The following is a 27,963-nucleotide window of genomic DNA, read 5'->3' as shown; positions in this document are numbered from 1 at the left end:
TTTTTTTGCATCTTCTCCAGTGGATCCATCAAGATGCTCCTCTGTGTGGCATCCTTTTCTTCCTACACTGATTTTGGAGATCATTACCAGGGAAACGAATCCGAACCTCCTCAATAGCCAGCCCATGTTTTCATTCCTGCACAGTGCCAGCAGGGGAGTCTGACCAGGCTTATCCCGATTCACTCAGCTGCCGGAATCCGGACCATGTTTGCACAGCTGCGCCAATGTGTGACGAGTGTGATCCAGATCCTCCAACTGGGACAGACTCCAGGTTTCCCTTCAGTTGTGATGAAGAATAGGTTGAGGCTACCTCATTACAGAATGGTCACTAACCCCTCGCTCCTGCTCTCTCCTCCTTGCTGTTGGACCTTACCACCTTACTACAGTAACCAAGAACTCAGTAACATTCAGCAGGTCTGGCAGCATCGGCGGAGAAGAAAAGAGTTGACGTTTCGAGTCCTCATGACCTTCTGAGGACTCGAAACGTCAACTCTTTTCTTCTCCGCCGATGCTGCCAGACCTGCTGAGTTTTTCCAGGTAATTCTGTTTTTGTTTTTGTTTTGGATTTCCAGCATCCGCAGTTTTTTTGTTTTTAACTCAGTAACATTGCCCATCTCCCCCTGCTCTTGCCTGCTACAACACAGAGGGGCAGCACTTTCACCATAACTCATACCAAGTCTCATTCACCTATCAGCCCTGTGCTCACTAACATACATCGGAGCTTGGCCCAATGATGGTTTGACATTAGCGTTCTCACCTTTCCTTACTGCTTCATGGCCTTGTCCCTCCCTCTCTCTGAAATCACCCTAAAACCCTCCCAAGATCTCCACACTCCTCCAATTCCGACCTCTTGAGCATATTCAATCATAATCGTTCCATTAACAATGCACTTGGAAAGATCAGAACAAGTCAACATGATTTTATGAAAGGGAAATCCAAATGTGTTTGAGTGTTCTGAGGATTTGTCTAGTAGGGAAGATAAAAGGGAACCAGTAGATGTTGTAACCTTGGAGTTCCAAAGGTATTTGTTAAGGTACCACAGAAAGGGTTCATACACAAAATAAGGGCTCATGGGGTTGGTGGCGATATATTAGCATGGATAGAGCATTGATTAATAGACTGGAAACAGAGAGCAGGGATGAATGGGGTATTTTCAAGTGGGAAGGATGTGACCAATGGACTGCCTTGCTGGGGCCTTCACTGGCAGGATGTGCCTTCAGCTGCCTGGGCCCTAAACTTCAGAATTCCCTCCCCAAACCTCTCCACTTCTCTAGTCTCTACCCCTATCTCTTCCCTCAAGACTCTTCTAAAAAACTAACTCTTTGACTAACCAATATCTCCATGTGTGGCTTGGTATCAAAATTTGATTACTAACACCATTATAAGGTGCCTTGGGAAGTTTTACATAATGAAATATGTTTCACATTCATGTTGTTATTGCAACCCAGCCCAGAGACATGCACACCAAATGATGGTGACACTCTCAGTGCAGTACTGAGGGAGTGCTGCACTGTCAGAGGGTCAGTACTGAGGGAGTGCTGCTCTGTTGGAGGGTCAGTACAGAGGGAGTGCTGTACTGTCAAGGGTCAGTACTGAAGGAGCGCTGCACTGTCAGAGGGTCAGTACTGTGGGAGAGCTGCACTGTCAGAGGGTCAGTATTGAGGGAGTGCTGCACTGTCAGAGGGTCAGTACTGAGGGAGAGCTGCACTGTCAGAGGGTCAGTACTGAGGGAGTGCTGCACTGTCAGAGGGTCAGTACTGAGAGATCGCTGCACTGTCGGAGGGTCAGTACTGAGGGAGTGCTGCGCTGTTGGAAGGGCTGTACTGAGGGAGTGCTGCACTGTCAGAGTAAAAAATTCTCAAATTCTAGAACGGTCCCAAAAGATTGGAAGTTAGCAAATATGGCATCGCTAATCAAAAAAGGAAGGACAGAGGAAACAGGTAACTACAGGCCAGTTAGCCTGACATCAGTCATTAAGAAAATGCTGGAATCTTTTATTATGGCAGTCTTAATAATGCCCTTAGAAAAGCATAGAATGATTAGAACAAGTCAACATGATTTTATCAAAGGGAAATCCTATTTGACAAATTTATTTGAGTTTTTTGAGGATTTTACTAGTGAATGGGTAACCAGTAAATGTAGTAAACTTGGATTTCCAAATGTATTTGTCAAGGTACCAGACAAAAAGTTCATACACAAAATAAGGGCTCATAGAGTTGGTGGTGATATATTAGCACGGATAGAGGATTGATTAACAGACAGGAAGCAGAGAGTAGGGATAAATGGGGCATTTTCAAGTTGGCAGGCAGTGAATAGTGGAGTGCCGCAAGGATCAGTGCTGGGGCCTCAGCCATTTACAATCTATATTAATGGTTTAGATGAAAACACAAATAATATATTTAAGTTTGCTGATGATGCAAGCTATGAGGAAGACACAAAAGGGCAGAAAAGTGATTTGGACAAATTAAGTGAGTTTGGTAACAACATGGCAGATGGAGCATAATGTGGGGAGCGTTATTCATTTTGGTCATAGGAATAGAAAAGCAGAGTATATTTGAAAAGGCTGTTATGACCCCAGCTGGTGTTATTCACTGAGCAAGCGAAATCCCAGAGGGAAACTTGTCTTACAGATTATAAACTTTTTAAAAAAATTCTACTGATCCCAGAAGCATAGAATTCCAGTAATGCTTTGATGATTTTAAAACTAAAAGATTTATTAACAAGAAGATGAATTAAGCACACAAAATTAAAGTTACATAGTTAAAACAGTTTTACAAAACAGCCCCAAAAGAACCCACTTGGTCAAAACACACAAGTAAACACCTTCTTGGTGACACTCCATTATCGATTATTCAGCTTTAAAAATCCAGGAATATTACCCAAGGCAAAACTGCTGTCACTTTAGTAAAGGTGTACCACATGCTGTAACTTTTCTATGGTTCTATGACTTCTCACTCTCTTCCACTCTGCTGTGGAAATCCAGGAATATTCAGAGACAAGTCTGCTTTCTGAGGCAAAGACTTTTTTTGGTTTCTGGATGGCACAGAGCTGGTCCCAGGGCATCTCCCCCACACAGCCACCACAACTCAACTCAACATCTTTCCTAAAAAAATCCCTTTCCCCCTTTCATCTTTGATTCCACTGTCCTCAGTACCTTCTTGAACTCAAAGTTTCCAAAATAGAAAAATATTTCATGTTTTCCTATTGCCTCCCTGTTCAGGTCAAATAAAAGTTAATAACCTATCCCCACCTATCACCTAATGTACATTTTCAAACCCCAGCCTCTTTACTTGAAATCCAACTTCTCCAGAGCCTCTCATTACAAATGCATGCATCTAGCACTTTTACCTTTCATTTCTCAGTTCCCACAGACAAGCTATCTTTACTAGCCTCCCCCAAGTTTAATTAATCATGGAAACACACACACACACAACAACTTTCTTTACAGAATAACACCATATTCCCAAAATATATTTTTTAAAAGTCCATCTTCACAAAGGTGTAAAGCTTGTAAATGTTGGCATTCAGAGAAACGGGGTGTGCTTGTACAAGGAGCACAAAAAAAAAATCACATTGTTAACCCCATTACGATCTGGTTAGGAACCATGAACATTTAACGAGAAATTTGACTACTGCATTTAACCAATAGAGCCACATCACAAGATTTCACTTTTTTTTAAACAAAGCAAATTTCATTGTATATAAAATTAAACAAAACAATCACTATTAACTTAACAATATGGTTTATAACTACATATGTGATACACAACAATCTTGAAGTTACTTACTTCCATTAGGACCACTATAAGTATGCCAGCCTTCTGGAGAATTCACCTCGGCTCCGTCTGTTGTCAGAGGTAAAACTTGCATTTACCATCTCTTGACTGTGGAGGCCTCAGTCCCTCATTCTGGTTACTTTTCAAAATTTCTGGGCTAATCACCTAGTTGTTTTCTTTGCCACAGGACACTGAGGCCCACTGCAGATTCTCTCACTAGTTTCAAAATAGGAAATCTTCAAGCTTCTGGTCCCTCACAAAATTCTAACTGACAAAATTCTGACTGACATTAAAGCCTCATCCACATTCCACACATTCAATGATGAAGTTAGTTTTTTTATCAATCTGCTTACAGCACAGGTCTATCTTACTGTCATTTACTTTGGCCATCTTCTAATGATCAGCAAACCACACAAGGTCCAAATTGCAACTACCACTCTCAGCAAACACCCTGATAAGTTGAAACCAGAAAATCCCTCTAATCGCCACCCATTTCCATGATAACATCGCCCGCTCAGGGGCTGTCCTCAAACCAACCTTTAGATTAATTATCCCTCATTTACATTTTTGTTTTGCTCTGATCAAGCTAATGTGTTTTATAGTTTTTTAGGGTTTACTAAATGTTCTAAAATTAACTTGGCTCTACCTCCCGTCTTTTATGGAATGCCCGTCTTGCAAGGATTGCAGGCGTCATGTTCTTTAGCTAAGTAAACCCACCTGCTGTTTTATAAACTCTATCTCTTCTCTATTAAACAAGATTGGGTCATCTTTTGAAGTGCCATTTCTTGAGATGCTTTGGCAATCTTTAAAGCTCAGCATTTTAATTACCTTAACATTACAACTTTAATCTTTCCAGACTAAAAATTACCATGAACGATGAACCATATATTTGCAACAGCACGCAGGTACAGCAAGCAATTAGGAAGGCAAATTGCATGTTGGTGGATGCTGAGAGGTTGTTTCCCCTGTCTGGGGAATCTAGAACACAGGGGCACCATCTCAGGGTAAGGGGCTGATCATTTAGGACTGAATTGAGGAGAAATCACTTCACTCAAAGCGTTGTGAATCTTTTGAATTCTCTACTTTGGAAGATTGTGGATTATATTTTTTATTTGTTCATGGGACTTGGGTATCACTGGCTAGGCCAGCATTTATTGCCTTGTTCAGAGGGCAGTTAAGAGTCAACTACATTGCTGTGGGTCTGGAGTCACATGTAGGCCAGACCAGGTAAGGATGGCAGATTTCCTTCCAACTAATCCCTCTAGCATTTCCCCACTATTCTCCAGAGCGGGTGGAAAGTGTGTGAAGATAGGAAACAATCAGATAAAAAAACAAGTACAGGATTTGAATACAGAACATATTTGAAAATCACAAATGTTATATCTCAGAAGGAGGCCATTTGGCCCATTGTGTCTGCACTAGCTCTCCAAATGAGCGATTTCCTTACTGCTACTCTCCCACCTTCTTCCCATAACCCTGTACATTCTTCCATTTCGATTGAACCTGCCTCCACCGCACTCTCAGGCAGTGCATTCCAGACCTTAACCGCTTGCTGTGCGGAAACGCTTTTTCTCATCTCACTTCTGCTTCTGTCGCTGATTGCTTTAAACCTGTTGCCTCTCATTCTCAATTCTCTCTCGAATGGGGCAACACTTGCGTCCTATTCGCTTTGTCCCACCACCCCTCATGATTAGGAATGCCTGGATCGTGCCTCATCTCAGCTTTCTTATCTCCGAGGGAAGCAGCTCCAACCTCTTCAACCTGAGTTCATGACTGAAGGTACTCATCCCTGGAACCATCCTCGTGATTCTTTTACGCACCCTCTCCAATGGCTTCACATCCTTCCTAAAATGTAGCACGCAGAAGAGAAAGCAACATTCCAGCAAAGGCTGAACTAGTGTCTTACACAAATTTAACATCATCTCCTTTTTCTTATACTCTATGAATAAAACCGGAGGATGCTCTCCTGCTTTATTAACTACTCGTCTTAACATGTGCCGCCACCAAATATACAAGAATTTACTTGGATATTAAAATGCAAGTCAGTCATTCTGATCCTTTTTCAACGCCTGGTTCCTGATCCTGATCCGGATGGGCTCCGATCCGATTCCTGGTTTTACCGATGCCCGGTTACCAGTCCGGATCCGGATGGGCTCTGATCCGCTCCTGGATGTACCACTGACCAGTCACTGATCCTGATCCGGATGGGCTCCGATCCGCTCCGGGATTTCCGACTGCCCGGTTGCTGATCCGGATCCGGATGGGCTCTGATCCGTTCCGGGATTTCTCCTCCGCCCCTCCCCCCCCCCCCACCCCCCCCCCCCCCCCCCCCCCCCCCCCCCGCGCGCTGGGAGCCGTTTCCCGCCGGAGCCGCGGGGAGACCGGGGATGGAGCAGCAGGGGCTGGGCCCGGGCCCGAGCCTGAGCCTGGGCCTCGAGTACCAGCAGCTGCCGCGCACACAGCCACACGGAGCGGAGGAGGCGGGAGGCCGGGCCCTGGAGGCCGAGGCCCCGCCGCTTCCAGGCGAGGGCGGGCCGGCCGCCCAATATTCGCTGTTCCTGAACCAGGCGGCCGAGTGCCGGGCGGCGGCGGCGGCGGCGGCGGCGGGCGGGGAGGGCGCCGGGCGGGCCGAGCCCGAGATCTTCGTCGTCTTTAACCTGGCGGGAGAGGCGGAGCTGGAGCTGGGCCGGGAGGGCGAGGCCGAGGCCGAGGCCGGGGTCGGGGTCGGGGTCGGGGCCGGCCCGGGGATCCACCTGGGCCCAGGCCTGGAGGCCGAGCCGCGGCCTCGAGTGGCTCCGGCGGGCCGCCCGCCGGCTCACCAGAGCCGCCTGCTGCTGGAGGCGGAGGAGCCGCCGCCGCCGCCGCCGCCGCCTCTGCCGCCCCCTCCCGAGGGCCCCGGGCTCCTGCTGGAGCCGCCCCCGGCCCCTCTCCTCAGCCCGGCCGACAACCCGCCCGGCCTCCCCGGGGAAAGGGCCGGGGCCTCGGCCTCTCCTGGCGGCCTGTCCGGCACCATCACCATCAACAACCGCAACCTGGTGGTGCGGATCGAGAACGGCCTCCTGATCGTGGCGGCACCGGGACCGGGCCCGGGGGACGGGGAGGCCGCGGCGGGGGGCCCGGCCGGGGAGGAGGCCTCCCAGGCCCAGGCCCAGGCCCAGGCCCAAATCCAGCCGCCGGCCGCGGCCTACGCCGACCCGGCCACCCCGCGGCTCGAGGAGCTGCCGCCGCCGCCGCCGCCGAGGAGGAGGAGGAGGCCTCCGCCGCCCTCGGGCCTGGAGGAGGAGGAGGAGGAGGAGGAGGAGGAGGAGGCGGGCGGCGTCGGGCTGGAGTGCGGGGCCGGGCCGGCGGTGGGCGCCTCGTACGGGGACCTGATCCTGACCGAGAGCGGGGACGTGCTGATGAAGCTGTCGGAGGGCCTGGGCCTGGGCCTGGGCCGCGGCAAGGCCTCGGGCTCGCTGTACCCCTGCCCCGAGCACGACTGCCGGGAGGCCTTCGACAAGAAGCACCGGCTGAAGGTGCACCTGCTGTCGCACAGCCCGCGGCCCTTCCGCTGCTCGGTGCCCGGCTGCGAGTGGGCCTTCACCACCTCCTACAAGCTCAAGCGCCACCTGCACTCCCACGGCAAGCTGCGGCCCTTCGGCTGCCAGGCCGAGCGCTGCGGCAAGCGCTTCACCACCGTCTACAACCTCAAGGCCCACATGAAGGCCCACGTCCAGGAGCTGGCCTTCGTCTGCGAGGTCTGCTCGCAGCCCTTCGCCACCGCCCTCAAGCTCAGCGGGCACCGCCGCAGCCACTTCGAGCCCCAGCGGCCCTTCAAGTGCGACGTCCCGGGTAAGTCGGAGAGCCACGTTCTCCACCCCACCCCACCCACCCCCCCCCAGGGGGGTGGGGGTTGGGGGGTCGGTCGGTGGGGGGGAAGAAACAACCGCAAAACAGCGGCGGCCCAAAGGGACACTCGGGGCGGCCGGAGGTAGCGAGGGACGGTGAGCAAGCGACCTCCCCGGAAGGCATTTGATAAAGTTCCCCACGAGAGACATTGTTGACTAAGCCCGCGGCATTGACCTGGTTAAGGAATCAGTTGAACGGGAGGTGGAATAGGAGTGTGGGCAGGATGTGACTGTCGGTGTCTCGCAAGAATCTGTGTCGGGTCTTCGCCTTCTTTATTAGAATAACGGGATAGAAAAGCACCTATTGATGTTTGCTGATGACACTAAGGCTGCGTTGTGCACAGCGTAGACAAAGCGCAAACCAGTTGTGTTGAATGGCCTGCAATGGCGTTGCTTCTAACACCAGAATCGTAAATCACAGAAAGGGACCAAAATCAAAAATACTGTAGATGCTGGAAATACTCAGCAGGTCAGGCAGCATCTGTACAGAGAGAAACAGTTAACGTTTCAGATCAATGACCTTCCATCAGGACAAAAAGTCATCAACCTTGGACATTGGACTCTGTTTCTCTCTTTGTAGGTGCTGCCTGACCTTTTGAGTGTTTTGCAACATATCAGTTTTTATGACGTGAGGCCATTCAGCCACTCTCTGAATGATGTTAAGAGAGCAGTAGGCCCACTTGATTGGCGGCTTTAGTTTTTACCAGACAGGCTAGTTTCTCAACAACAATGTGACCGTTGTTCTGTGGCACTACAAGGGAGCATGAATTTGACTCAGAGCTTGGTTAAAGTGATAGGTTTTAAGGAGGAGAGACACAAACATCATTACTGTGATTCAGACACTAGGCTACCCATGGATAGTGCTGTGGGAGTTCTCATGCAGGTGCATGTCTGTAGGATTTTATTGCAGCTCTGTGGGCAGTTTGACTGAGACATTCAAATGGACACTTTTGTATTGTAAATGTGGACCAACAACTCGAGGTGGAAGATATGGCATGCGTGTTTTGTTTTAAAGTTGGCAAAACTCATTCTCTGTTGCAGGTTGCGAGAAGACATTCATCACCATCAGTGCCCTCGGATCTCACAATCGTTCCCACTTCCGAGATCAGGAGCACTTCACCTGTTCTTTCCCAGGCTGTGACAAACGTTATGACAAAGCCTGCCGCTTGAAGATTCACCTGAGAAGCCACACGGGTACGATGATAAGTGGAGCAGTCTCATTCAGCCAAGGCTTATTCACTAAAGCTCTTAAAGGGATCTCACTCTGGGTAACTCTTGATGACAGGACTGTGCTGTTTAAAACTGGCTGTCATTGTGGAGTCGCTGTCATTGTCAAAACAACTCTTGCTTTCAGTGACTGAAAGCATTGGCACTCATCCCCTTGTGTGGACACTGCCATCACATTAATAGTTTCCCTAAATTTGAATGGCCTTTTCCAGCTGCAGCCTGGTGTCAGTTATTGTTATTCTACTGTTGGCTCTGTACTGTAGTCACAGACAGACGCTAAATGCACACAATTCCTAAGTCTTATGGGCTTGGTGCATTTAATGCTATGAGAATATTTTCTCAGTGTCGTATCATCATTGCTGGATGTTAAAATTTTAGCTTGGTTGGAATGCTGTAAAATATTTTAGCTCAACTGGAATAAATGTCACCGCAGATTTTTAAAAGGACAATCTTTCTTGTGCAGGTGAAAGACCCTTTATATGTGACTTCGATGGCTGTGGCTGGTCGTTCACCTGCATGTCAAAATTACTACGACATAAAAGGTAAATTGAAAAGCCCAAAAATCAGTGTTAGTTTTCATAGGGATTTAATTTACATCAGGCCGCATGTGCGAAGCTGAATTTTATTAATTGAAGCATAATACAGCGTCGTCGCTGTTGTAGCGTGAGAGACGCAGAGGCCCATTTGTACATAGCCAGGGCCCACAAACAGCAGTGTGATGATGAGCAGACCATTTGTTTATTGTTGAAGACATCGGGGAATTGCCCTGCTTTTCAAAACAGTGTTGCCCACTGAGCTGTGGCTGACACATGATGGGGGCAAATGGCCCCCACCTGTATGCTTTAAACATCTCATTTCATTCCCAGGATCTCGAAATGCCTCAGTCTTCTCTTATAAGCTAAAACATTTTAAAATGTTATTCAGATCAACCATGATATAATGAATGGCGAACAGGCTTCTGAGCTGACTGGCCCCCTACTTCTAAAACTAGCCTGGTGTTAGCTAGTCAATATCATTATTTCCCATCTTCTCTTTTCCCCTTTACAGCCTTGGTGCATTCCTCGTGTGTGACCTTTAGTACTTCACCCAGGTCTCAGAATAAATTGCATCAAGTTTCTGGTGCAGTCCTTTCACAGCCTGAAGTTGCAACGTGATGAGCTCTAAAGTTTGTTTTCTTTTCTCTAGGACCCACGAAGATGATCGGAGGTTTGTCTGTCCTGTGGATGGCTGTGGAAAATCATTCACGAGGGCAGAGCACCTGAAAGGGCACAGCATCACTCACCTCGGCACGAGGCCGTTTGTTTGTCCTGTTGAAGGTGTGTCCTAGCTAGTCTGTGTGGGTACAGGAGCTGTACTTTGTCAAAGTTCCTTGAAATTAGAAGAGCAACTGAGTGCTCAGTGGACAGAAAGAAAAGCCCACGAGTCATGTGAGTGTAGATGCGAGACTTGAAGTAGGTCTATGATGGAATTCTCTCCACTTGCCTGGATGGGTAAAGCTGCTGGGGTAAGTATTGGCTAGGATATTGGGGAGAATTATCCTGCATGTGCTGTGGAATCTTTTATATACGCCTGAGAAGTCAGACAAGGCCTTGATTTCACATCTCATCCAAACAACGGCATCTCTAACAGTGAAGTGTTCCCTCAGTAAGTTATGGGCTCAAGTCTCTGGAGTGGGACTCTAACTCATTCTTCTGATTAGGGTGAGACTGCTCCCTCCTGAGTCACAGCTGTCTCCTAATGTTGGCCTATGTAGCAGTCAATGGACTTCAAAGTAATTGATTATATGTGAAATGGCACTTAAGCTTGGTGCTACATAAACACAGATCGTTCTCTGCCATTTCCCCCAATTTTATCTCAGATTTTTGGGATTCAAGTCCTATTTTTATGTATCAATTGAATTGGGTCATACATTGTAGCACAACATATTGGTTGTACTGTAATGTTCCCATCTCTCCTCTGCCACCAAAGTACTTTAGAATTAATATTTAGACAAAACAAATCACTTGAGTTGAATTACAAAAATGAGATAGAAGTTTTGGAGAAAAGATTTACAAAAATGATGTCAGCACTGAGGGTTTTACCATGCAGGAAAAAATGAACGGGCTTGGTCTCTTACTCTAGAAACGGGAAGGCTGAGGGGTGACCAGATTTGAGGTCTTTTAAGACTGTGAAAGGTTTGGTATAGTGGATCTACAAAAGATGTTTCCAGTTGTGGGTGGTGGGAGTGTAAACATAATCTGGTCACTAATAAATCCAATTGGGTATTCAGGAGAAACTTCTTTAACCCAGAGAGTGGGGAGAATATGTGACTCACTACCCCAGGGAGTGGTTGAGGTGACTAGTGTAGTAGCAGTTAAGGGGAAGCTGGATATAAACACAAGGGAGAAAGAAATGAAAGGGTGAGATGAAGAGGGATTGGGGGACACTCATGAGGAGTATAAACGTTGGCATAGACAAGTTGAGGAAAAGGCCTGTTTCTTTGCTGTACATTCTATATTTTTTGTATTTATATATGTGTACATTTTCTATCTGTACACATTCTGTATTTTTTATTTGTTCAGATGAAGGTATTGGAGGCCTGGGACCTTTTTTCTAGAATGAATTGTCTTTACATAATGCGAGTTTCCCATGTCCTCAGGTTGTGAAGCTCGATTCTCAGCGCGGAGCAGCTTGTACATCCACTCCAAGAAACACCTGGAAGATGCGGACAAGGTGAAAACACGCTGCCCTCTCTCCAACTGCAGCAAGCTCTTCAACTCTAAGCACAGCATCAAGACCCACATGATGAAGCAGCACAATATCAGCCCTGGTATGGTCACCTTGACTCGCTGGGCCTCTACTTCTAATTGTGGTAGTGTTTTCTGGCCTTGGGTCCTGGGCAGTGCAGGATTCCAGGAACTGTACCCTCCCACTGGCCTGTTTCAGCGGACACCCTAACAATGGGCTGTTGAAATGAGCTGATTTTAAAGTACTGCAGAGGTTTGGGCCCCTGTCCCCCTCCATGTCAGCGATGTTTTCTGCCCTTGAGGAAAGATTCAGAAGCAATGTTCCTCCATGGCCGTCCTGAATGTTCACGCTGTGCACAGTTGTGGTTACACCTGTCAGTGTTGGCTAGAACATAACACCTGGAACTAGCTTCTGCTCTGTGTCGTTGCATATGAGAGTGTGAGAGGCCGTTGGGCCCGTTAGTATTCATTCTATTGATTTAGCCACCCAATCTATCCCTTTCTGGGGCTGAGTCTGAATCAGACCATTCACAACTTTGGTGTCATATATGACCCCAAGATAAGCTTCTGACCCTATATACACTTCATTTCCAAGACCACCTATATCCATCTCCAAAACATGGCCTGACTCTGCTTCTGTCTCAGCTCAGCTGCTGCTAAAACCTTCATCCGTGACCTTGTTACCTCTTGACTTGACTATTCCAACACTTACCTTGCTGGCTTCCCATCTTCCACTGGCCATTAACTGCGTTTTATTCAAAATTCTGATGATATCTTAACTTACCCTAAGTCCAGTTCATCAGTCACCCTTGTGCTTGCTGACTTGCGTTGACTAGTTAGGCAATGTTCAGTTTTAAAATTCTCATTCTCTCTTCAAATCCCTCCTTTCTCTCGTCTCCCCTGCTAACCCTCTTCATTCTACTCCTTTAAATCTCTCCTTAAAACCTGCTCTTTGACCAATCTTTTGGCTATCTGCTTGAACTCTCCTGTGAAGCACTTTGGGATATTTTATTTTGTTGAAAGTGCTACATAGTTGTTGTCCATGATGTGTCACAATCTGGATTTTATTAATTTAATAGAGATGTTCAAAATTATAAAGGGTTTGTTCGAGCAAATAAAGAGAGACTATTTCCAGTAGCAGAAGGGTCAGTAACCAAAGGATACAGGCCTAAGGCAATTAGGAAGAGAACCAGGGTGGGATACAGAATATTTTTTATTCAGAGAGATCTGGAATTCACTGCCTGGACAGACGGTGGGAGCAGATTCAATAGAAACTTTTAAAAGGAAGTTCGATAAATACTTGAAAGGAGACAGTTGCAGGGCTCTGAGGAAATATCAAGAGAGTGGGACAAATTCAATAACTTTACCAAAGATTGGGCTGAAATAGCCTCCTTTCATACTGTTTCTACAATTTTAAATAGAATTGGTAGTGTCTGCTCTGAACTGATAGATTTGCCAAACGTCTCTGTTTCAGATTTGTTCTCCCAGTTGGAGATGACGGGCTCCTTGACCCCAAGCAGTGAGCTGACCAGTCCAAGCCAAGGCGACCTCAGCAACGTGGACATTGCATCGCTCTTCACCACTGTCCCTGTCAATCCAGTCAGCATCTCACCGGACATATCGCTCGTGAGCTCTGGAATCCTGACAATTGACGCTGCCTCTGTGGGATCCACTCTTGGAGGGGCGGTTTCTGTTAGCAGCAACGCCATGGCGCAAGCCTCAGACCCTCTTATAGTTGCCACCACGGATATGTCACACACCATAGACAGCACTCTGGGCCTCACTGCTGGCGTCTTGCAGCAAAATAGCTTGAATTTAGAAGGTGTGCAGCCAGTCAGTACGGAGGCCCTGGGGTCCCTGAGCTCCCTGTCAATGCGGTCTGTGGGGACCTGTCAGGAACTGCAGGGACTGTCATCCAGTGGAGCCCTGACCCCTTCCTGCAGCCTGGGGGCAAGCCACGTCCCAGAACTGTTGACTCCAACTAAAGTGGAACGGCACGTGCTGAGTGTGTCCGATATGATGAGCCAGCAGGAGACGGGCAAGGTGGTCACTCAGTTTGTCTTCTCCAGTTTAAACCCTCCGACTGGCAACTTCAGCGCACAGAAAGAACTAGAGTTAAACATGGTGCCCTGCTGCCCTTTTCTGGTAGGTATTGATTGTGTTGCAGACTTCCAATCACTTAGACAATTATGCTGATGGGATGAGATTGAGTAAGGGTGGGAAGAGGCTTTCAAAGAGTATCAGCACCAGCATAGACTAATCAAGCTGAATGGCCTGTTTCTGTGCTGCAAAGTTCTGTGTAATTCAGGTTTAATTGAAATTGGAGGTTTAAGAGTTCAGTGGATGAATAAGTCAGAGACAATGAATCCTGTGGCAGGTAACCTACCAGTTGACCTACCCCAAAGCCTGTCCACCATCTACAAGGTGCAAGTCAGGAGTCTGATGGATTGCCCCTCACTTGCCTGGATGAATGCAGATCCAACAACACTTAAGCTTGAACCAACCAGGACAAAGTGGCCCACTTGATTGGTACACTACCAACAAACAGGCCCTCCCTCCACCACTGACGCACAGTAGCAGCAGTGTGTGCCATCTAGAAGATGCACTGCAGGAACTCACCAAGGCTCCTTTGACAACACCTTCCAAACCCATGACCACTTCCCTCTAGAAGGACAAAGGAGGCAGATACATGGGAACACCACCACCTACAAGTTCCCCTCCAAGCCACTCACCATCCTGACTTGGAAATATATCGCCGTTCCCTCACTGTCACTGAGTCAAAATTCTGGAGCTCCCTCCCTAACAGCACTGTGGGTGTACCTACACCACAGGGACTGCAGCGGTTCAAGAAAGCAGCTCACCCCCACCTTCTCAAGGGCAATTAGGGATGGGCAATAAATGTTGGCCTAGCAGCGATGTCTACGTACCATGAACGAATATATATACTACATACGTACCAACATGCGAATTAGGAGCAGAAGTAGGCCACTTGGCCCCTTGAGCCTGCTCCGCCATTCAATAAGACCATGGCTGATCTAATGTAACCTCAACTCTAATTCCTGCCTATCCCCAATAATCTTTTACCCCCTTGTTTATCAAGAATCTATCTACCTCTGCCTTAAAAATATTCACAGACACTGATTCCACTACTTTCTGAGGAAGAGAGTTCCAAAGACTCTCAGCGACCTGAAAGAAAAACATTCTCCTCATCTCTGTCTTAAATGGGTGACCCCTTATTTTTAAACTAGTTCTAGAGCCTCCCTCAAGAAGAAACATTCTTTCCACATCCACACTGTCAAGACCCCTCAGGATCTTATGTTTCAAGCAAATTGCTTCTTACTCTTCTAAACTCCAGATGATACAATTCTAGCCTGCCCAACCTTTTCTCGTGAGACAACCCGCACATTTCAGATATCAGTACACCTTCTCTGAACTGCTTCCAACGCATTTACTTCCTTAAGTAAGGAGACCAATACTGTACACGGTATTCCAGACGTGGTCTCACCAATGCCCGTATAACTGAAGCATAATCTCCCTACTTTTATATTCAATTCCCTTCGCAATAAATTATAATCTATTAGTTTTCTTAATTACTTGCTGTACCCTCATACTAACCTTTTGCAATCCATGCACTAGGGCACCCAGATCCCTCTGCATCTCAGAGCTCTGCAATCTCTCACCATTTAGATAATAGCTGCTTTTTTATTCCTGCCAAAATGGACAATTTCACATCTTCACACATTTTACTCCATTTGCCAGATCTTTGCCCATTGACTTAACCTGTTATCTATATCCCTTTGTAGTCTACTTATGTCCTCTTCACAACTTACTTTCCTACCTATATTTGTATCATAAGCAAATTTAGCAACCATACCTTGGGTCCCTTCATCCAAATCATTTATATAAGCTGAGGCCCCAGCACTGATTCCTGTGGCATACCACTTGTCACATCCTGTCAACCAGAAGATGATCCATTTATGTGAACTGTTTCCTGTTAGCTAGCCAATCTTCTACCCATGCCAACATGTTACCCTCTACACCATGAGCTTTTATTTTTCGCAATAACCTTTGATGTGGCACCTTATCAAATGCCTTCTGGAAATCTAAGTACAGTACATCCACCGGTTCCCCTTTATCCATAGCACATGTGACTCCTTCAAAGAACTGCAACAAATTGGTTAAACATGATTTCCCTTTCACAAAATCATGTTGACTCTGCTTGAATACCTTGAATTTATCTAAGTGCCCTGCTATAATGTCTTTAATAATAGCTTCTAACATTTTCCCTATGACAGATGTTAAGCTAACTGGCCTGTAGTTTCCTGCTCCCTATGTCCACCACCCCTCCCCCCCTTTTTTTTGAGTTAGGAAGTTATATTTGCTTTTTTCCAATTTAATGGAACCTTCCCTGAATCAAGGGGATTTTGGAAAATTAAAACCAACGCATCAACTATCTCACTAGCCACTTTTAAGACCCTAGGATAAAGTCCATCAGGACCTGGGGACTTGTCAGCCTGCAGTTCTAACAATTTGCTGAGTACCGCTTCCCTCTGATTGTAATTTCCTTGAGTTCCTTCCTCCCTTCCATTTCCTGACTTACAGCTATTTCTGGGTTGTTACGTTTCCTCTATGGTGAAGACTGATGCAAAATACCTGTTCAACTCACCTGCCATCTCCTTATTTTCCATTATTAACTCCCCAGACTCATTTTCTATAGGACCAATGCTCACTTTTTCTTTTTTAATATCTATAGAAACTCTTACTATTAGTCATTATATTTCTAGCTAGCTTTCTCCTTTGCTCTTAATTTTTCCTTTCTCTGGGGGCTTTTGACAAATTTGGCAGAGCTGTCTCTCAGACTAGTCAAGCTTTTGCCTGACATAGTCATCCTCACGGAATCATATCTCACAGATAATGTCCCAGACATCACCATCCCTGGGTATGTCCTGTCCCACTGCCAGGACAGACCTAGCAGAGGTGGCGGCACAGTGGAATAGTCAGGAGGGAGTTGCCTTGGCAGTTCTCAACTTCGACTCTGGACCCCATGAAGTCTCATGGTATCAGGTCAAACATGGGCAAGGAAACCTGCTGATTACCACGTACCACCCTTCTTCAGCTAATGAATCAGTGCTTCTCCATGTTGAACGCCACTTGCAGAAAACGCTGAAGGTGGCAAGGGCGCAGAATGTACTCTGGGTGGCGGACCTCACTGTCCATCACCAAGTGTAGCTCAGTAGCGCCACTACTGACCGAGCTGGCCAAGGCCTAAAGTTCATAGATAAAAGCAAAAAACTGCAGATGCTGGAAATCCAAAACAGAAATAAAAATACCTGGAAAAACTCAGCAGGTCTGACAGCATCTGCGGAGAGGAACACAGTTAACGTTTCGAGTCTGTATGACTCTTCATCAGAACTGTTCTGTTGAAGAATCATACGGACTCGAAACGTTAACTGTGTTCCTCTCCGCAGATGCTGTCAGACCTGCTGAGTTTTTCCAGGTATTTTTATCTTTGTCCTAAAGGACATAGCTGCTTGACTGGGTCTGCAGCAGGTGGTGAGGGAACCAGCAAGAGGGAAAACGTTCTTGACCTCAATCCTCACCAGCCTGCTTGCCACGGATGCATCTGTCCTGATATCTGACAATATCGGTAGGAGTGACCCACCTTCACATTGAGGATACCCTCCATCGTGTTGTGTGGCACGACCACCATGCTAAATGGGATAGATTTCGAACAGATCTAGCAACTCGACTGGGCATCCATGAGGCGCTGTGGGCCATCAGCAGCAGCAGAATTGTACTCGAACCCAATCTGTAACCTCATAGCCCAGCATACCAGGTGATCAACACTGGTTTGATTAAGAGCGCAGGAGGGCATGCTAGGGAGCAGTACCAGGCACACTTAAAAATAAGGTATCAGCCTGGTGAAGCTGCAACACAGGACTACTTGCATGCCAGACAACATAAGCAGCAAGTGGTAGATAGAGCTAAGAGATCCCACAACCAACAGATCAGATCCAAGCTCTGCAGCCCTGTCACATCCAGTCGTGAATGGTGGTGGACAATTAAACAACTCACTGGAGGAGGAGGTTCCACAAATATCCCCATCCTCAATGATGGGGGAGCCCAGCACATCAGTGCAAAAGATAAGGCTGAAGCATTTGCTGCATTCTTTAGTCAGAAGTGTCGTGTGGATGATCCATCTCGGCCTCCTCTGGAGACCCCCAGCATCACAGATACCAGTCTTCAGCCAATTCGATTCACTCCATGTGATATCAAGAAACAGCTGAAGGCACTGGATAGTGCAAAGGCTGTGAGCCCTGATAATGTTCCCACAATAGTACTGAAGAATTGTGCCCCAGGATGTGCCGCGCCCCTAGCCAAGCTGTTCCAGTACTGCCAGAACACTGGCATCTGCCTGGCAATGTGGAAAATTGCCCAGGTATGTCCTATACACAAAAAGCAGGACAAATTCAACCTGGCCAATTACCATCCCATCAGTCTACTCCGTTATCAGTAAAGTAATGGGGCCATGAACAGTGCTATCAAGTGGCACTTGCTTAGCAATAACCTGCTCACTGACGCCCAGTTTGGGTTCCGCCAGGGCCACTCAGCTCCTGACCTCATTACAGCCTTGGTTCAAATATGGACAAAAGAGCTGAACTCCTGAGGTGAGGTGAGAGTGACTGCCCTTGACATCAAGGCAGCATTTGACCGAGCGTGACATCAAAGAGCTCAAGTTAAACTGGAGTCAATGGGAATCAGGGGGAGAAAACTCCACTGGTTGGAGTCATACCCAGCACAAAGGAAGATGGCTGTGGTTGTTGGAAGTCAGTCATCTCAGCTCCAGGACATCACTGCAGGAGTTCCCCAGGGTGGTGTCCTCGGCCCAGCCATCTTCCATCATAAGTGACCTTCCATCATAAGGTCAGAAGTGGGGATGTTCACTGATGATTACACAATGTTCAGCACCATTCGTGACTCCTCAGATACTGAGGCAGTCATGTTCAAATGCAGCAAGACCTGGACAATATTCAGGCTTGGGCTGACAGGTGGCAAGTAACATTTGCTCCACAAAAGTGCCAGACAATGACCATCTCCAAAGAGAGTCTAACCATTGCCCTGTGTCGTTCAATGGCATTTGCCTTCACTGAATTCCCCACTTATCAACACCCTGCGGGTTACCATTGACCAGAAACTGAACTGGGCTGGTCATAAATTCTGTGGCTACAAGAGCAGGTTAAAGGCTAGGAATCCTGCTAGAGGTAGCTCACCTCCTGACTCTCCAAAGCCTGTCCACCATCAACATGGCACAAGTCAGGAATGTGATGGAATACTCCCCACTTGACTGGATGAGTGCAGCTGCCACAGCACTCAAGTAGCTTGACACTGTCCAGGACAAGGCAACCCGCATAATTGGCACCACATCCACAAACATTCACTCCCTCCACCACCAATGCACAGTAGCAGCAGTGTGTACATCTACAAGATGTGCTGCAGGAATTCACCAAGGCTCCTTCAACAACGCCTTCCAAACCCACGATCACTATCGTCTAGAAGGACAAGGGCAACAGATAGATGGGAATGCCACCAGCTGGAAGATCTCCAAGTCACTCACCATCCTGACTTGGAAATATATCGCTGTTCCTCCACTGTCGCTGGGTCAAAATCCTGGAACTCCCTTCCTATCAGCACTCTGGGTGTACCTACACCACATGGACTGCAGCAGTTCAAGAAGGCAGCTCACCACCACCACCTCAAGGGCATCTAGGGATAGATAATAAATCTGGCCCAGCCAGTGAAGCCCACATCCCATGAATGAATAAAAATAAATCATTTTTTGCTGCTTTTTTTATTCTGTCCAATGTTCTGAGCTGCCATCCATTCTTGTGCAATAATATGCTTATTTAAGTTTGATACTATCTTTAATTTTTCTAGTTAATCATGGATAGTGAGTCCTTTCCTTGGAATTTTTCTTTCTTGTCGGAATGTATCTATTCTGTTATTCTGAAATATCCCCTTACCTCCACTGCATCTCTAACTTATCCTTTAACCTAATTTGCTAGTTCACTAGCTCTGCTTTTTTGCCCTCATAATTGCCCTTATTTAAGTTTAAAATATTAGTCTTAGACCCGCTGTTCTCTCCCTCAAACTGAATGTAAAATTCAATCATATTATGATCGCTGCTACCTAGGGGCACCTTCACTATAAGGTCATTAATTAAAACTATTTCATTGCACCATACCAGGTTCAGTATATCCTGCTCTCTGGTTGGTGCCAGAATGTGCTGTTCTAAGAAACTATCCTGAAAACATTCTATGAATTCCTCATCTGGTCTACCTTTGCCCATCTGATTTTCCCAATCTATATGTAGTTTAAAATCCCCCATGATTTTCACCATACCTTTCCAACAGGCTCCCATTATTTCTTACTTTATACTCTTCTACTGTGTGGGTACTGTTAGGGAGCCTGTACACCATTCCCACAGTGACTTCTTGCCTTTATTATTTCACATTGCTACCCAAACCATTTCTACATCTTGGTTTCCTGAACTTGGGTCATCCATCTCTAATGTGCTAATACCATAATTAATTAACAGAGACACACCTCCATCTTTTCCTAGTTTCCTATCCTTCCTAAATATCATGTACCCTTCAATATTCAGGGCCGAATATGTATCATCCTGCAGCTGTTCTCTGTAATGGCTATCAGATCATACTTGTTCATTTTTATTTGAGCTATCAGTTGATCTGTTTTGTTTCCAATGCTATGTACATTCAGGTACAGAGCCTTTAGTTTTTTCCTTTTATTATTTTTGCAACCTCTAGACTTATCTGCTGATTTACTATTAGATTTTTACTCTGTCCGTTCCAGTCACAGTCTGTTTATCCTTTCCCACATTAATACCTTTCTCCATTTCCTTGCCTGTACTCTTTGATTGACCACATCTTCCCAAATTTGATCCCTTGCTCCCACTATTTAAAACCCTGTCTAGTTCCTGAGGTGTATGGCTTGCTAGAACACTGGTCCCAGCATGGTTCAGGAGTGAACCATCCCAATGGTACAGCCCTCACTTCCTCCAGTACTGGTGCCAGTGCCCCATGAATTGGAACCAGCTTTTCCCACACTATCTTTGTGCATTCATCTCTAATTTTATTTACCCTTATCCAGAGATTATTACCTTTGAGATTCTGTTTTTTTAATTTAGTGCCTAACTCCTCATACTATCCATGCAGAACCTCTTTCCTAGTCTTACCTATGTCCTTAGTACTTAGGTGGACCATGACCATTGGATCCTTTCCCACCCACTGCAAGCTCCTCTCCATCCCTGAGCAGATATCCCAAACCCTGGAACTGGCAACACAGCCATCTGGACTCATGCTCTCGATTATCCCCCTGACTATGCTGTCTCCGATTATTGCCACATTCTTCTTCACTCTCCCCACTTGAATGGCATCCTTTACCATGGTGCCATGCTTAGACTGCTCATCCACCTTGCAGTCCTTCTCACCCACACAGGTAGCAAGCACCTCGTACCTGTTGGACAAAGTCAGTGGCTGAGGCTTCTCCATCACTATGCCTGACTTGCAGTCACACCCTCCTTGATGACTGACCAACTCTCAAGCTCTGCTTAAGTTAAGGGGTGGCACTGTTTCCTGGAACAACGTGTCCAGGTAGCTCTTCCCCCCCTCCCTGATGCCCCGCAATCACCACAGCTCTGAATACAGCTCAGCAACTTGGAGCTGAAGTTCCTTAGCTGCAGACACTTTCTACAGATATGGTTGTCCCGGATTGCAGTGCATTCCACAGATTCCCACATGCTGCAGTCGCGGCACTGCCTGCCCTGCCATTTCTATCCAACCTTATTTATTTAATTCGTCAATTAGTTAATAATTTACACGGCCATAGTAATAGAAAGTTGGATTCACCTAGTTTGGAGACAAGGAAGGATACTCACCAAATACGGGAAGCTGGGAAAATATAGATAAATGAGCACCTCTTGCTGCCCCTCTGCACCAAAATTCCCACCTGAACCAAATTCCCAACTACAGATGAGGCGAGTTGTTACGATCTGGAATGTGCCCCCCAAAAGGCTGTTGGAAACAGATTCAGTAATAACTTTAAAAAGGGAATTGCATATATGCTTAAAAAGGGTAAAAATTTGCAGTGCTGCTAGGAAAGAGCAGGGCAGTGGGACTAATTGGATAGCTCTTTGCAAGAGCCAGCCACAGGCATGATGGACCGAATGCTGGCTTCCTGCGCTCTATGAATCTAGGTACCAGGATAGCTTCCCATTCAGTGCTGAGCCTGTCACATGCAGGGTTGCGGGGGATGGTCACAAGATAACACTGCCAGGAAATGCTCCTGCCCAGCAAGGGTGGAATCTGGATCAGTTGTGGTGCATCCTGTGGCCAAATAGATGATTCAATCCAGACAATGCCTGTGGCACGAAATAACTCACAGCAAAAGTTGACTTCAGTGGAGAAAGAACCCGGGCTGCCGGGTTCTCACTTGAGTCTATTTAGGTCAAATTCAACCCCAAAGCTCAATGATATTCTCCCTCAAATGCTTGGGAGGATCAGCCACTTGGACATTGGACTGGGCAGGTGGAATCTCCCATTCAGTCTGCACTGTTAAGGAGAGGGATGGAGGCTTAACTTGGCACCCTTTCATCTTTAGTATTTCAGATATTAAGTGCTCCCATCGACCTGTTTAAGTGAATGTGAAAGATCTGGTAGAATTATTTAAACAGGTGCACAGGGGAAGGGAGTTGTTTTCCTGATGGGCATTGTCCATAACAAATTCAGGAAAGCAGGTTTGCTGGAGAGTTGTCGGCTGGGTTTCACTATTTAACAGCAATGAATCCACAGCAATTCATTGGGTGTGAACTGCTGTCTTATATCATTAGAGGCTTGGATATGCAACATTGCAGCAGCCGTTTTTACCAGAATGATTTTACCAAGGATGAAGTAATTTGGGTAGATACAGAGGCTGGAGAAGATGTGATTGCTTTCCTTGGAGTGGAGAAGATTGTGTAGCGATTTATTGGCAAAATTGAGAGGTTTTGATGAGTACATGGGGTTAAACTGTTTCCACTGGCAGGAGGACACAGATTTAAGGTAACTGGCAAAATCACAAAAGGGGAGAAGAGAAGTTATTTCATGCAGTGAGTTGTTCTCATAAAGATATGACACAAGGAGGCCATTCAGCCCATCGAGTCCATGCTGGCTCTCCAATGCAGTCTAGTCAGTTGCATTCCCTGCATTATCCCTGTAGCCCTGCAAGTTTATTTCCTTAAGTTTGGAACTTTCTTCAAAGGGTAATGGATGCTAGATCAGTTATAAATTCTAAAACTGAGATTGATAGATATTTGTTAGCCAAAGACATTGAGGGATATGGGGCAAATGTGGTAATATGGAGTTAGGTCGTAGATCAGCCACAATCTCACTGAATGGCAGAGCAAGCTTAAGGAGATAAATAGCCTTCTTCTGTTCCTATGCTTTGTGTCTGTAGTGAGGCTTGAACTTAACATTAGGATTCACAACACAAAAACAGAATTACCTAGAAAAACTCAGCCGGTCTGGCAGCATCGGCGGAGAAGAAAAGAGTTGACGTTTCGAGTCCTCGTGACCCTTCAACAGAACTGATTTTTCTTTACAAGGAGAGGGGTGAAATATAAGCTGGTTTAAGGTTGGTGGGGGGGAAGAGAATTGGAGGGTGGGTGTTGTTGTAGGGACAAGCAAGCAGTGATAGGAGCAGATCACCAAAAGCTGTCACAGACAAAAGAACACAGAGGTGTTGAAGTTGGTGATATTATCTAAATGAATGTGCTAATTAAGAATTGAGGGTAGGGCATTCAAGGTATAGCTCTAGTGGGGGTGGGGGGGCATAAAAGATTTAAAAATAATGGAAATAGGTGGGAAAAGAAAAATCTATATAAATTATTGGAAAAAAACAAAAGGAAGGCGGAAGAAACAGAAAGGGGGTGGGGATGGAGGAGGGAGCTCAAGACCTAAAGTTGTTGAATTCAATATTCAGTCCAGAAGACTAAAGTGCCTAGTCGGAAGATGAGGTGTTGTTCCTCCAGTTTGCGTTGGGCTTCACTGGAACAATGCAGCAAGCCAAGGACAGACATGTGGGCAAGAGAGCAGGGTGGAGTGTTAAAATGGCAAGCGACAGGGAGGTTTGGGTCATTCTTGCGGACAGACCGCAGGTGTTCTGCAAAGCGGTTGCCCAGTTTACATTTGGTCTCTCCAATGTAGAGGAGACCACATTGGGAGCAACGAATGCAGTAGACTAAGTTGTGGGAAATGCAAGTGAAATGCTGCTTCACTTGAAAGGAGTGTTTGGGCCCTTGGACAGTGAGGAGAGAGGAAGTGAAGGGGAGGTGCCGTAGGTGGGGGTTGAGGAGTAGGGGGTGAGGGTGGAGTGGACCAGGGTGTCCCGGAGGGAAGATCCCTATGGAATGCCGACAGGGGGGGTGAAGGGAAGATGTGTTTGGTGGTGGCATCATGCTGGAGTTGGCGGAAATGGCGGAGGATGATCCTTTGAATGCGGAGGCTGGTGGGGTGGTAAGTGAGGACAAGGGGGACCCTATCATGTTTCTGGGAGAGAGGAGAAGGCGTGAGGGCAGATGCACATGCAAGAGTGACAGAAGAAGCATGAAATTATGGTACTGTATTATTAGAAACAGCTTTTCAGCACAAAGTTTATCTTTTTGGTCACTGAGTGTTTATTATGACTACCTGCAGGTGCTGTTCCATTTGCTTTAAACTGTTGCTAATTAATTAAATGTTATCTAGGAAAGCGGGGGATCGGCTAGGACAGATTACAGAGCTATACAGCTTGCTAAGAAGAGGAAACAGAAAGGAGTTGGAGGCAGCACAGGTAAGGGACACTTTCAAAGTTGACTGTGAGGAAATAAGGAGCGATGCATTCTCTGGCTCCAGTTCTGTGTCTACCAGGTGTGTTTACGGCTTTTTTTTTTCCCCTTTCCATTTGTCATCTCCTTGAGCCACATTTGTCATCACCTGGTAGGAAGGTGGTTTGGGAACACTACCCGCGCTGCCGATTAAGCGGCTGCGTGAGGTGAGTCGAGTTTCACCTTTAGAAAGAAAGACTTGCATTTATACAGTGCCTTTCACACCCTTAGGATGTCCTTAAATCCTTTACATCCGTCACTATTGTAATGTAGGAAATGTGGCAGCCAATTTATACAAAGCAAACTCCCGCAAACAGCATTGAGTAAATGACATTCAGTGATGTGGATTGACAGATAAATATTAGCCAGGACATTAGGGAGAACTCCCCTGAACTACTTTGAATTACAGTCATGGGATCGTTTACTACAGCATGGTGCTTTAGCGAATAAAATCTGACATTCAGCCACATAAGGAGACACTAGGGCAAATGTCCAAAAGCTTGGTCAAAGTAGTTTGTTTTAAGGGGAGTCTTAAAGAAGGAAAAAGGTGGAGTTGTTTAGGGATGGAATTCCAGAGCTTAGGGTCCTGATGGGTGAAGGCATGGCCACCGAGGGTAGTGATAGAGATTACGGTCAAACTTTGATAGGTGTAGATATCTTGGAGGGCTGAGGGTTGGAGAAGATTACAGAGATAGAGAGGGACAAGGTCATTGAGCAATTTGAAAATAAGCATGGGGATTTTAAAATCAAGGCGTTGCTTAACTAGCAACAGTGAGGGCAGATGAGGCTTCGTTTTAACGTTTCACTCCTTCAGTACAGCCCCTCCGAGGTAGGAAATAGGGGTAGGCCATTTGGCCCCTCATCATTCAACTAGATCGTGGCTGATCTACCTCAGCGCCATTGTCCCACATTATCCCCATATCCTTTGACCCCTTTAATATCTAGAAATCTATTGATCTCTGTCTTAAACGTACTCAATAATTGATCTCCACAGCCCTCTGGGGTAGAGATACACCACCCTCCAAGTGAAGAAATTCATCCTCATCTCCTGGCTTAGCTTTTATTCTGCCTCTGTGTCCCCTGATTCGAGACCACCACCCCCCCACCACCTCCCCCCCGAGCCAGGGGAAACATCCTTCCTGCATCTACCCTGTCGAGCCCTGTAAGAATTTTGTATGCTTCAATGAGATCACCTCTCATTCTTCTAAATTCTGGAGAATACAGGCCCAGTCTCCTCAATCTCTCCACATAGGACAATCCCGCCATCCCAGGGATCAGTCTGGTGAACCTTCATTGCATCCCCTCTATGGCAAGTGTATCCTTCCTTAGGTAAGGAGACCAAAACTGTACACAATGCTCCAGGTGCTGTCTCAACAAGGCTCTGTACAATTGCAGCAAAACATCTTTACTCCTGTACTCAAATCCTCTTGCGATAAAGACCAACCTACCATTTGCCTTCCCAGTTTCTTGTTGTACCTGCATTTTAGCTTTCAATGATTTATGAACAAGGACACCCAGATCCCTTTCCACATCAACACTTTCCATGCTCAGCATTTAAGGAATACTCTGCATTTCTGTTTTTCCTTCCAAAGTGGATAACTTTACATTTTTTTCACATTATATTCCACCTGCCGTGTACTTGTCCAAACTGCTCAAATCCCCTTAAAGCCTTTTTGCATCCTCCTCAAAACTCACATTCCCACCTAGTTTTGTGTCATCAGCGCCCCCTCAGTCTGGCCCCTCTGACCGTGCGCTGCCCCCTCACTCTGGCCCTTCTGACCGTGCGCTGCCACCTCAGTCTGGCCCCTCTGACCATGCGGCGCCCCCTCAGTCTGGCCCCTCTGACTGTGCGGCGCCCCCTCAGTCTGGCCCCTCTGACCGTGCGCTGCCACCTCAGTCTGGCCCCTCTGACCGTGCGGCGCCCCCTCAGTCTGGCCCCTCTGACCGTGCGCTGCCCCCTCAGTCTGGCCCCTCTGACCGTGCGGCGCCCCCTCAGTCTGGCCCCTCTGACCGTGCGCTGCCACCTCAGTCTGGCCCCTCTGACCGTGCGGCGCCCCCTCAGTCTGGCCCCTCTGACCGTGCGCTGCCCCCTCAGTCTGGCCCCTCTGACCGTGCGGCGCCCCCTCAGTCTGGCCCCTCTGACCGTGCGGCGCCCCCTCAGTCTGGCCCCTTTGACTGTGTGCTGCCCCCTCAGTCTGGCCCCTCTGGCCGTGTGGCGCCCCCTCAGTCTGGCCTCTCTGACCGTGCGGCGCCCCCTCAGTCTGGCCCCTCTGACCGTGCAGCACGCCCTCAGTCTGGCCCCTCTGACCGTGCGGCGCCCCCTCAGTCTGGCCTCTCTGACCGTGCGGCACTCCCTTGGTCCCTCCCCTCTGACCATGCGGCGCCCCCCTCGGTCCCTCCCCTCTGACCATGCGGTGCCTCCTCGGTCCCTCCCCTCTGACCGTGCGGTGCCTCCTCGGTCCCTCCCCTCTGACCATGTGGCGCCCCCCTCGGTCCCTCCCCTCTGACCATGCGGCGCCCCCTCGGTCCCTCCCCTCTGACCGTGCGGTGCCTCCTCGGTCCCTCCCCTCTGACCATGTGGCGCCCCCCTCGGTCCCTCCCCTCTGACCATGCGGCGCCCCCTCGGTCCCTCCCCTCTGACCGTGCGGTGCCTCCTCGGTCCCTCCCCTCTGACCATGCGGCGCCCCCTCGGTTCCTCCCCTCCCCCCTCTGTCCCTCTGACCACGTGGCACCCACTTAGTCCCTCTGACCATGCGGCATCCCTCGGTCCTTCCCCTCTGACTGTGCGGCACCCCCCTCGGTCCCTCTGACCATGTGGCGCCCCCCTCAGTCCTGCCCTGAGATTGTCAGCCTGCATGTTGTGCCAAAGTCCAATTGAGTAGAAAATTGACTGAAGGACAGAGAGCAGTGAGCTGGTCGACTGTGGTGCTCCCCAAGGCTCAGCGCTGGGACCACGTTTTTTTTTGCTATGTGTAGATGACTTGGATCTTGAGATATAGAGTAAAGTTTCAAAATTTGATGCTACCAAACTTGGAGGAGTGGCAAATTGTGAGGATGACACAGAAGTTTATCCAATGGATCAGAGGCTAGCAGAATGGGCAGACAAGTGGAATTTAACACAGAGAAGTGTTCAGTGATGCATTTTAGCAAAGGAATAGGGAGAGGCAATATTGACTTAATGGCACAGTTCTGAAGAGTGCGGGAACAGAGAGACCTCGGCATGCATGGGTATCAATCTTTGGAAGCGGAAGGACAGAAATGCGAGAGTGGTTAGCAAAGCATATGAGTTCTTAGTCTTCATATATACAGGCATTGAGTACACAAGCAGGGAAGTTCTGGTCACCACACTTTAGGAAAGTGGTGAAGACCCCTGAGAGGGTCCAGAGGAGATTTAATAGAATGGTTCCAGGAATTGGGGGTGGGGGAGT

At 47.5% G+C, this 27,963-nt stretch overlaps 1 protein-coding gene across 1 annotated transcript in view; it reads left to right on the top strand.

Moving 5' to 3' along the window:
• Nucleotides 1-6,163: 6,163 nt before the first annotated feature.
• si:dkey-156n14.3 (zinc finger protein ZXDC) overlaps nucleotides 6,164-27,963 on the top strand; it is a 35,963-nt gene continuing 14,163 nt past the window's right edge. Inside the window, exons 1-7 of the mRNA XM_041190980.1 lie at nucleotides 6,164-7,607; nucleotides 8,705-8,857; nucleotides 9,354-9,432; nucleotides 10,076-10,206; nucleotides 11,529-11,699; nucleotides 13,091-13,761; nucleotides 24,417-24,501. Coding sequence (XP_041046914.1) covers nucleotides 6,164-7,607; nucleotides 8,705-8,857; nucleotides 9,354-9,432; nucleotides 10,076-10,206; nucleotides 11,529-11,699; nucleotides 13,091-13,761; nucleotides 24,417-24,501 — 2,734 coding nt within the window. The remainder of the gene's footprint in view (nucleotides 7,608-8,704; nucleotides 8,858-9,353; nucleotides 9,433-10,075; nucleotides 10,207-11,528; nucleotides 11,700-13,090; nucleotides 13,762-24,416; nucleotides 24,502-27,963) is intronic.

The sequence above is a fragment of the Carcharodon carcharias genome, chromosome 7, assembly GCF_017639515.1.
Source record: "Carcharodon carcharias isolate sCarCar2 chromosome 7, sCarCar2.pri, whole genome shotgun sequence".
Lineage (NCBI taxonomy): Eukaryota > Metazoa > Chordata > Chondrichthyes > Lamniformes > Lamnidae > Carcharodon > Carcharodon carcharias.
Note: the sequence above shows the minus strand (reverse complement) of the source record. Positions and strands in the feature narration are given on the sequence as shown.